Source organism: Desmodus rotundus, chromosome 1 (genome assembly GCF_022682495.2).
Source record: "Desmodus rotundus isolate HL8 chromosome 1, HLdesRot8A.1, whole genome shotgun sequence".
NCBI lineage: Eukaryota > Metazoa > Chordata > Mammalia > Chiroptera > Phyllostomidae > Desmodus > Desmodus rotundus.
In genome coordinates, this window is record NC_071387.1 from 80,923,235 (window position 1) to 80,934,457 (window position 11,223).

Consider the following 11,223-nt stretch of genomic DNA (forward strand, 5'->3'; position numbering starts at 1 on the left):
ACTTGGTGAGGCTAGTTTTGTGACCCAACATATGGGCTATCCTTAGAATGTTCTATGTGCACTTAAGAACAATGTATAGTTGGATGTTCTCAGATGAAAGGCTCTGTAAATGTCAATTATGTCCATTTGGCTTAATGTGTCATTCAAGGACAATATTTCTTTTTTGATTTTCTGTTTGGATCTATCTGGAGCTGTCAATTGCATATTTAAGTTCCCCACTATGATTGTGTTTTTGTCAGTTGCTCCTTTTTGTTCTGTTTTATATATTTTGGTGTTCCCTGATTCGGTGCATATATAATGAAAAGTGTTCTCTCTTCTTAACATAGTGTTTTTTCCCTTTATCATTAGCAAATGTCCATCTTTCTGTCATTACCTCTTTTTAAAATCTTGAAATCTATTTTGTCAGATATAAGTTGGCTACACTGCTTCTTTGTGGATACTTTTGAAGAATCACTTTCCACCCTTTCACTTTAAGTCCATCTTTGTCTTTGCAGCTTAGATGTGTCTCTTGAAGGCAGCATATGGTTGGATATTGTTTTTGATTCAGTCTGCTACTCTGTGCCTTTTTATTGGTGAATTTGGTCCATTTACATTTAGGGTCATTATTGATGCATAAGGATTTTCAATAGCCATTTTATCTTTTGTCTTTTAGTAGCTCTCTGTGCCTCCATTGGTTCTTTTCCTTTGGGTTTCTGTTTTGTTTTTCTTTGGAGGTATTTCATTCTTTTTTCCTGTTTGGTCTTTTTAAATTTTAATCCTCACCTGAGATTTTAAAAAAATTTTATTTTACAGTAAGAAGGAGAGAGAAATATAGACGTGAGAAACATAGATCAGTTGCCTCCCTTACGTGCCCCGACTGGGGGTTAAACCCATAACCTAGATGTGCGTGTGCCCTGACCAGGGATTTAACCCGCAACCTTTTGGTGTACAGGACAATGCTCCAACCAACTAAGCCACCCAGCCAGAGCTGTTTCCTTTTTATGTGTCTCGTGTGTGTGTGTGTACCATTAGGTTTATTAAGAAGAAGGTTTTGTTCACACACGCACACACAGTATTTCTTTTTCTTTTGAATGCATCTGATCTCCAACTTCCTTTGTAAATTCAGACCTTTTCCCTCTCTTCTTTTAAGGTCTTGTCACAAATTATCCCTGTTTATGCTGTAAGTTTGTTGCTGATTTTACTCGTAGTTTTGTGATCCTTCTTTGTTTCAGATAGAATAACCTTATTGAGTATTTTCTGCAGTGGAGGTCATCTGGTGATATATTCCCTCAGCTTCTATATATCTAGAAAAGTCCTTATTTCTCCTTCATATCTAAAGGATAATGTTCCTGGATATATTATTCTTGGCTGGTAATTTCTCTCATTGTGTAGTTTGAATATTTGGTTCCAGTCTCTTCTGGCTTGTAGAGTTTCTGCTGTGAAGTTCAGTGATTCCCTAATGGGCTTATTTTTGTAGATTGACTTCTTTTCCCTGGCTGCCTTGAGATTCTTTCTTTATTATTTTTTACAGATTTATTTATTTATTTTTAGAGAGAAGAGAAGGGAAAGAGGGAGAGGAACATCAACGTGTGGTTGCCTCTCAAATGCTACCCACAGGAGACCTGGCCCACAACCCGAGTTTGTGCCCTGACTGCAAATCAAACCAGCGACCCCTTGGTTCTCAGGCCAGCAGTCAATCCTCACTGAGCCATACCTTCCAGGGTGTCTTTATTAATTTTTGATAGTTTTAATTCATAGTTTCTTGGAGAAAACCTTTTTGGATTGAAGTAGGTGGTTTGTTTGCTTCTTGGACTTGAGGATCTAGCTCCTTCCATAGGTTTGGGAAGTTCTCATAAACTATTTGTTTGAATAGGTTTCCTATTCCCTTCTCCCCCTCTTCTTCTTCTGGCATTCCTATTATTGTTATATTGCTCTTTCTGATGGAGGCAGATCGTTCTCATAGAGTTATTTCATTTTTTTTAATCTTCAAGTCTTTCTTCTGTGTCGTTTCTAGATTTCATTCTTTGATAACACTAATTCTTTCCTCTTTCTGGTCAGCTCTATTTCCTATGTGTGCGAGTTCATTCTTAATCTCTTTTATTGAGTTCTTCATCTCCAGAATTTCTGTTTTGTTCCTTTTTGAATTTTCAATCTCTTTTGTAAATTACCCATTTTAATCAATTTTTTTGTTTTTCTGAGCTCATTAAATTACCCATGTTTTCTTGCATCTCACTGAGTTTCTTCCGAACTGCGACCTTGAATTCTCTGTAATTTAAGTCACGTATTTCCATGTCTTTGTTTTCTGGAGGTTTTTCATCTTCTTTCTGTGCTACTTTGTTACCTTGGTTACTCATGGCATTTGATGAATTTTTTTTCTATGTCTAGGCATCTATTTATAAGTGACACTTCTCTACTAGATTGATAAGTATTTCTTTTCTAGTAGGTGATGCTGAATCATAAGGTTTTAAAAAATTTTTTTTAATTTTTTTTTATTTTTTAGCTCTCTTGCACTTCTCTGGTTTTTCAGATCTCTGCAGGGTAGTGGAAAATGGCTTGTGTTCCCTGGGAAGGTGGGTGCCTCCCCTGTGACCCAGTCATCCAGGGGACCAAGCCTGCAGAGGAATGCAGTGGGCTATGTGGCTCCAATTCCGTGAAATTGGAGTGCTGTCCTCTGCAGCCAGATTCTGCCAGCATTGTGGCTTTAAATCCGTGAAATCCCAGTGCCGACTTCCATAGCCAGATTCCACCTGCATTGTAGCCACAGTGCAAGGGTCTGTGATGAACTGGAGGAATCCAGCTGCCTCTTTAGTTTGCTTTTCCGGCAGTGGCTACCAGTGGACTTCCATCATGTGCCCTCTGCATCTCCAGCCAAACCTGGGATTAGTCACAGAAGTGCACTTGCCTAGGGAAAAAGTGGTTCTCTAGTATCAGTTCTCAGGTTTGCAGATAATATGCACTGCAACCACACACAAAGGGTGAAGGGAGGAGCTCTCTGGGAGGTGAAGAGGCAGCCAGGCTCTGTGGCTTTGTTCCTCTGTCTGGAATGGTGACTCTAAGACAACTGACATGGCACCTATGTACTTTGTCCCTGCCCTGGTCACTGGACTCAGCCACAGCTCCTATTTCCCACTCCTGCAGGAATGCTCACTAAATCTCGTTGCTTATCCTGGCTGAAGGGAGTCACAACCTGATACCTCCCCTCTCTGGGTAAGCCTTATTGTGAGCTCCTGGCTGCAGGGCTTTGACCATGGCTCCTCTCAGCTTTTCTCCCTTTTCTCCTCCCTGGTTTGCTCCCACTTGCTTACTTTTAAATGTTTCAATGCACAGATCTCTCAGAAGTATTTGTGCACTGAGCAGGAATCCTTTGTTGAGTTATAGCTATTCAGATTGTTGAAACTTCAAGGGGAGAGACCAATGGGAATCTCATGCCACCATTCCTCTTACATCACTCTTTATTTTCTCAACAATAACTTTTGATGGGTAGATGTTTAATTTTCAGAAAACTTAACTTTTTACTTTTTAAATTTTTTCATGATTATAATCTATATTTTATTCTAAATGCTGTATAGTTTTAGCTTTACATTTAGGTCTACGATCCATCTTGAGTTAATTTTTATGTATGGTGTGAGGCAGTCATCAAGGTTTATTTCTTTCTTTTTCTAACAGCTGTCCAGTGGCTCTAGATCCATTTGATGAAAAGTCTTGCCTTTCATCAAATAAAAGTGTTGAAAATCTAATGACTGGTTAAGTAGAGGTGTATTTTACATTCTCTGTTCTGTTGTTCCTTTGATTAATATGTCTATCCTTAAACCAAATGACATTGCCTGTATTACTGTTGAATTATAGGAAGTCTTGAAGTCAATTAGTATTAGTCCTCTCCCTTTTTTTTTTTCAAAATTTCTTTGGATAGTTGAGGTCCTATGAATTTCCACTTAAATTTTAGGATCAGCCTTTCATTTAAAAAAAAGAAAGAAAAAATGAAAACCTGGGTACTGTTTATAATTGGGATTTTATTGTATGTATAGGTAACTTGAGGTAGAAATTACACCTTACCAATATCAAGTCTTTATGATCCAACCCAAGATCATTTACGTTCCTCTCGGTAAAATAAAAGTTTGTGAGATACAGCTAAAGCAGTGAGTAAAAGGATGGGATAATGATAATAAGAGCAGAAGCCAATGAAATTACCATTAATTAACAACAGAAAAATTTGCAAGCCAAATGTTGATTCTTTAAAAAAGATCAACAAAATCATATATCACTAGGGTAGACTAACCAAACGGAAAAAAAAGAAGATACGCATAATCAATTCAGGAATGAAGGGAAGTTACTGTGTATTTTACACACTTAAAATAACACTAAAGGCATATTAGGAACAAGTTTATACTGACAGGTTTAACAACTTATAAGAAATAGTTGAATTCCTTGAAAAATACTATTGACACAGGATGATGGAACAAAATAATAGTAGTACTACAATTATTAAAGTAATTAAGTTGGTGGTGGATCCATGAAACTAAATATATGATAAAAATATTCAAATTGAATCCCCCCTTTTTACAAAAAGAATTACACACCATGACCAAGTAGAATTTATTCTGCACATCCAAGCTAAACAGTAGAAAACCTGTACTATGGAATACTAGTCAGTACATATTTATGTATCCTCTGATAAGGTGGAAGCTTTCTCTCCAGCTGTCCACTCCTTTCTTCCTGAGTCTAATTTCCACATTTCTACCAGCAATCTCTTGTCAAGCTAGGCTTTTTCTAGCATGCACCTCAAAACTCTTCTAGCCTTCACTTGTCACCTATAACTAAAACCACTTTCACAATTTTAGGGATTTGTTATAGTAGAACCCCAGTTCCCAGTACCAAAATAAGTGTTAAGTCTATCCAGAGTAACAAAACTAATAGGGTGTTTGTGTGCACGCCCACACACACATGAGATTATAAGGAATTGGCTCACACAATTATGGAGGCTAAGAAGTCCCAAGATTTGGATTCAGCAAGAGGAAGATCTAGCAGAGCTGACAGTGTAGTTTCAGTCCAGTGGACAGCAGGCTTGACACTCATAAAGAACAGATGTTTCAGTTTGAGTGCAAAAACAGGAAAAACGAAAACACCCTCTCATATTTGGCTTACAGTCAGTCAGACTAGAAAAATTCCCTCTTATTTTAGGGTCTGCCTTTTGTTCTATTCAGGCCTCAACTGATTGGATGAGGTCCACACTCATAAGGGAGGGCAACCTACTTTGCTCAGTCTACCCATTTATATGTTAAAGTCATCCAAAACACCCTCACAGAAACACTTAGAATGTTTGACTAAATGTCAGGGCAACTTGTGGCCAGCTAAGTTGACATATAAAATTAGCTATCACATATGCTAGTATTTCTTTTATATTGTCTTAAAATCAGGAGATAGCATGTTGGGAAAATTGTGCAATTTCTAAGGACTAATTCTGATTAGCATTGAAAACATCCACCTTTTACATTTGTAGACCAAGTCTTAGAATTCTTTAAATTGTTTAAAAGCAGTGAATGCACACAGCATTCCACTTGGGAGCTGATGTCCAAGGTCATTTACTTAATTCACAGCTGTGTTTCTATATTACATCCCTGCAGCTGCAGAAGGCAACATTGATTTTTTTTCTCTTTGTATCAGAGAGCTTTGAATTCAAGTACAATTACTGATGTACTTTTATTTACTTCACAAATCAGTTGGCACAAGTGCAGTTGTAGATTTTTTCAACAGTTTATGAACTGATTTTCTTCTACATCCTGGAAATTGTTTTGAATCACTGAAAAGCATGACTTTGGTAAAAGTTTATTTTTATTTCTCCGTTTATTCAGAACTTCTGGGTTTTTCCTCAGCTTCAGGTAGGTAGAACCGTGGTTTAAAACCATGTTAAAGTTTAGGGTTTTCCAAAGTGGACATTGTAATTTTAAATCACTTGTAGTTAAAGTGTGCCACATGACTAGCTAGGCACAAAAATTATGGTGAATTAATGTTCTTATTAGAAGAGTGGTTAGAATTGGTTCCTGTGAGGGTGACATTAACCATATGTAACTCACAAAAGTGCTTTCTTTTCCACTGAAAGGCACTCTTGTAATGACGTGTGGTTTACCAATAGCCTTAGGTGTGACCACTTATCTCTTCCCATCAAATCACAGGCAAGTAGATAATTGTGCAGCATGGAAAGGTCAGCTCTCAGAACTCTAGAATTACAACAGACTATTTATTGGAAGCTGCTGGCTAGAGACATACACCTTCTACAGGCTGTGAAAATATGGACGGCCTAGTTTAAGAAAATAAACTCATTGACAGTTTAATGAACTATACTAGAGCGCATCTGTTGATGAGACCAAACATGGTGGACCTCTGGTGGCCAGACAATATGCAAGACTGAAAGGATGTTCATGTTCACATGTGGATGTCCAGTGAGGTCAGCACATGTGAGTGATTACCAAGGCCATTTCGCAGGAGCTTCTAGGTCTAGCGACACACACACAACTAATTTTTAGAGTACTGTGCTGAGAAGCAAATCTAGAGTGTTTTAAGTGTTAGGAAGGGGTTTCATCATGATTATACTTGTTAGTACAAAAGCTGGCATTTTAGACAAGATGGAATGAGTCAATAATGTAGATCAGGTTTTGGAAAGATTTTCCTCTAAAGGGCCATACAGTAAATATTTTAGGCTTTGCAGTCTTTATGTTCTTAGTTGCAACTGCTCAACTTTGCCATTTTGTGAAAGCTGTCAAAAACACTCTAAGAGTGAGCGTGGCTATGGTCTAGTAGACCTTTATTTACAAAACATCTGGTGGACTGTAGTTTGCTGGCCCATGTTGAAGAAGTTCACAAAATACATCTCATTTTGACTGGTGAAGAATGAGGTAGGTCTGAATAGGCCTGGGATACTGAATTTAAGGGTCATGGTGTTTTTCATCAGCTTCAGATGGATAGAGGCAGTGGTTGAACAAGGCATACAAATTATCTCCTAGGCAAGAGCTACTGTAGACAGAAACATTTTCTTTTACAAGAGTTTGTAGAAAAGTTAGAAAAACAGGTCTTGGATTGATTGGGTTCACCAGGAGCCAGACTCCTTTAAGGGGCTACAGACCTAACCTGAGTCTATTTCACTGCCAAGTGCCAGCTTTCTGACAGAGAACCCAGCAAATACCCTGTAGAAAACACCTTCTCATTCATATCCCTGGTGGGTTTCTGACTTCTCCTTTATACTGCCTCCCCAACAGGCCTCTACCTGGAATGGATCCTTTATTAAAATACCTCATTATTTCATACAGGAAAAGTCACTAAAAAAATTGTGATAAGTCATATACTTTAACTCTCAGTGAAAGAATGTGGCAAAAGTCAATTTACAGTTCATATGGAAAATAATATAATAATAAATAATAACACAAGAATAAACTTTTTCACAAACTGACAACTGTAAACCTGCTTTTGCCGTCCCCCCCATATTTGTGGATAATGTTTACATCAGTGTTAATGCCTGTAGCTTGTGAGATAATAGTATTTGTGAAAATATGTAACACTAATGACAGCAATTTATAGGGTTGGTACTGTCGTGATGCTTTCTTAAAACTATTTAAGTCAGGCTGATAATTTAGAACTGGCTCATCTTGTGAGTTTTCTGTGTTGCAAAAGGATACACATTAAGGTATCACTGTGGCAAGGATGGTAGGTCTGTAAAGAAAGTCTTTAGGTAAAAATCTGAGGAATGCCTATTGGGTAAGTTTAACTGTCCACAAGGTACCTGTGGTGATTCTGACAGAGAATTTCTCTTCAGCAGAACCAAAGACAGAATTCCAGCCTAGTCTCTCCTGCCCAGTGGCCTTTTCCAGCCTGCAGTTCCTCCAACAATATATGCTGTGTGGTCATCCCCCTCAGATCTCCTCAAGCTCTTCTGTAGGAAGTCACTTCCCACTGGAATCTCCAAGCTGCTCAAATGAAAAAGCAGATGATGGAGAGAGAGAAGGCTCTGGCACCGTGTTCCGGAGGCTGCAGATGAGTGTGACTTCAAGAGCATTCTTTGACCTATTTCAAGATCAGCCAGTAGACAGGGTAGAAGGCAACAGAGGTAGAGGAATAGACCAGGGGATGACTTCTGAGAAGGCAGACACAATGTTGACAGGGGCAGACTGCTCAGAATCTGGAGCAGTCGTATCTGAAAAATATACGCTAGGACATAGCACAAACTCAACCCTCTTTAGCCTGCAGAAGCATCATGTGTGTCCTGAGTGTGGCAGAGGTTTCTGCCAGAGGTCAGACCTCCTCAAGCACCAGAGGATGCACACAGGGGAGAAGCCTTATAGTTGCAGGGAGTGTGGGCGAGGCTTTGGCCGGAAGTCTTCCCTCACCATACACCAGAGGAAACACTCAGGGGAGAAGCCATATGTGTGCAGGGAATGTGGGCGACATTTCAGGTATACATCCTCGCTCACTAACCACAAGAGGATACACTCTGGGGAGAGACCCTTTGTGTGTCAGGAATGTGGACGAGGCTTTCACCAGAAGATTGCCCTAGTGCTGCACCAGAGGACACACTTGGAGGAGAAGCCCTTCGTGTGTCCTGAGTGTGGGAGAGGCTTTTGCCAGAAGGCATCGCTCCTGCAACACCAGAGCTCACATTCAGGTGAGAGGCCCTTCTTGTGCCTAAAGTGTGGGCGTGGCTTCAAGCAGCAGTCCCTGCTCCTCATTCACCAGGTCACACACTCAGGGGAGAAGCCCTATGTATGTGCTGACTGTGGACATGGCTTTCGCCAGAATGCCACCCTCATCAGACACCAGAGGACACACACAGGGGAAAAGCCGTACCTATGCTCTGAGTGTGGTCGTGGCTTTCGTCAGAAGGTTGCCCTTGTGGGACACCAGAGGACGCACACAGGGGAGAAACCCTATCTGTGCCCTGACTGTGGGCGGGGCTTTGGTCACAAGGTCACTCTTATCAGGCATCAGAGGACACACACAGGGGAGAAGCCTTACCTGTGCTCTGAGTGTGGCCGCACTTTTGGTTTTAAGTCACTCCTCAACAGACACCAGAGGACACATTTAGGGGAGGAATCTGTTGTGTATGGAGTATGTGAGCAAAGACTTAGCCAGAAATCTGACCAGAGGACACACTCGGGAGAGAAGTCATGTGTGTGTGGTGAATGTGGGCGCAGCTTTGGCTTCAAGTCAGCCCTCATCAGACACCAGCGAACTCACTCGGGAGAGAAGCCATACATGTGCAGGGAGTGTGGTCGTGGCTTTAGTCAGAAGTCTCACCTCCACAGACACAGGAGGACCAAGTCTGACCATCAACCCCTGCCACAAGAGCTCTTCTGACCTTTCTTTTCCTGGCATCGTGAGTGAGAAGATGGCAGAAATCACTAGGAAATGTTCCACTCTCCTCAAACGCAGTAGAGGAAAAAAAAGTACTGTATTCTTTCATTGGTAAGATAGTGGATTTATAATTACCTCCTGCATTAGGAATGTATTTTAATTTGCTATGGCTGCCATAATAAAATACCACAGTCTTGATGCCTTAAAGAACAGAAACTTATTTTCTTGCAGTTTTAGAGACTAGAAATCCAATATCAACACGTAAACAATTTGGTTTCTACTGAAGCCTCTCTCGGCTTGCAGATGTGACTATCTTTGCAGTGTTCTCAGGTGGCCTTTTTCTGTGTGCTTTCCTGGTGTCCCTCCCTCTTGTAAGGACACCAGCCATATTGGGTTAGGGACCTCATAACATTCACCTTAAAAATACCCTGTCATCAAATAAATCACACTGTAGGTTGTGGCCTCAACATATGAATTTGGGGGAACAACAGCCCATAAAACTCAGCCCTCTAGTCCCCCCCAATTCATGGTCTTCTCACATATAAATTACATTCACCCCATCTTAAAAGCCCCCAAAGTTTTAATGCATTCCAATATCAACTGTATATCCAGAATCTCACCTAAATCAAGTGTGGATGAGACTAGAGATGCGTTTCCTCCAGAGACAGAATTCCTCTTCAGCTGTGAACCTATAAACCAGCCAAGTTAATCTGCTTCCAAAATACAATAGTAGGACAGGCCTGGAATTCACATTCTCATTCCAAATGTGGAGAGAAGAAAGGATTGATGATCCCAAATGAGCCTAAAACCTAGCAAGGCAGATTCTGTCACATTTAAGGCTCAAGAATGATCTTTGACTGGATCCTCTGCTCTTCAATCCCACTCCAGTGGCATCAGCGATGCTGGGCCCACTGACACTATGGAAGAAATATGTTGGCCCTGACTGTTACTTTCTGGGCCCACTTGGGAACTAGCAGACCTCTCATCTCCGTTTCACTTTTGGGGTCACTCTTCCCTATTCTTGATGAGTAACACACACTTGTAGCTGGGTAGATCTATTCTACCTATAGATGACTTCATTCTGTCCCATGTGTATCACCATTAGTTCAATCTGCCAGAGTTCCTGCTGAGATCACTGATTGGTTCCAAGGTAATTTCTTTATCAAATGATCATCTAGCCACATTGTGGTGTTCTTTCCAGAACATGCTTTCTAATTTTTTTTTTGCAATCAGACAAGCTGAGATTTTCTAAATCTTCAAGCTCTGGTTCCTTTTTGTTTTAACAGTTCCTTCCATTTATGCTACTACTCTCAAATTTTACTACAAGAAGCAAGAAGAAACCAGGCTGCATCTCAACACCTTGTTCAGTAATCTCAGCTAAATATTTGTCACTGCCGCCCTCTGGGTACCCCAAATTTATGTGGCCAGACATGAACTTCTGCCATAAAATGTGTTCTTTTCCTATGAATGTGAAGAAGGCAGAAACCACTAGGAAATGTTCTGGTCTCCTGAAATGGGAGGGAAGAAAAAAAAACAATGTTGCTTGCTTTCTGTGTTCATGAGATGGTTTGTTTATGGTTTACTTTCTAAGCAGCAGTCCTTCCCTACATTATATTTCTGTTTACTTTAATAAACTGCTTCTTTAAAAAGATACACACCTGTTTGTGTACCTCATTCTGTCAAGAACCTCAAGGTATTCGTCCTCTTGAAAGACATGGAAGAATCACTGTATTCTTGACTCTGGTCCTATAAAGGGGAGAACAATATTATAATGGATTTCATTCTAACCCTTTCTAAGTCCCCCAACAGAGATATGAAATCCTTAGCCACATCCTCAGCCTCTCCCAATAGGAAATTGAAAAGTATCTATTAATACCAGTCCTTGCAGGTCAAGGCCCTATCCCA

At 40.2% G+C, this 11,223-nt stretch overlaps 1 protein-coding gene across 10 annotated transcripts in view; it reads left to right on the forward strand.

The window, feature by feature from the left end:
* The window catches only part of ZNF169 (zinc finger protein 169), a 59,981-nt gene extending 49,025 nt beyond the window's left edge, over nt 1-10,956 (forward strand). For 7 of the 10 annotated variants that reach the window (XM_071221648.1, XM_045193674.3, XM_071221649.1 and 4 more), the window contains one exon: nt 7,784-10,956. In XM_071221648.1, coding sequence (XP_071077749.1) covers nt 7,784-9,321 — 1,538 coding nt within the window. In that variant the 3' untranslated portion in view covers nt 9,322-10,956. The remainder of the gene's footprint in view (nt 1-7,783) is intronic. The other 3 variants (XM_024558276.4, XM_045193678.3, XM_024558279.4) reach the window with 1 other exon arrangement.
* Nucleotides 10,957-11,223: the final 267 nt, after the last annotated feature.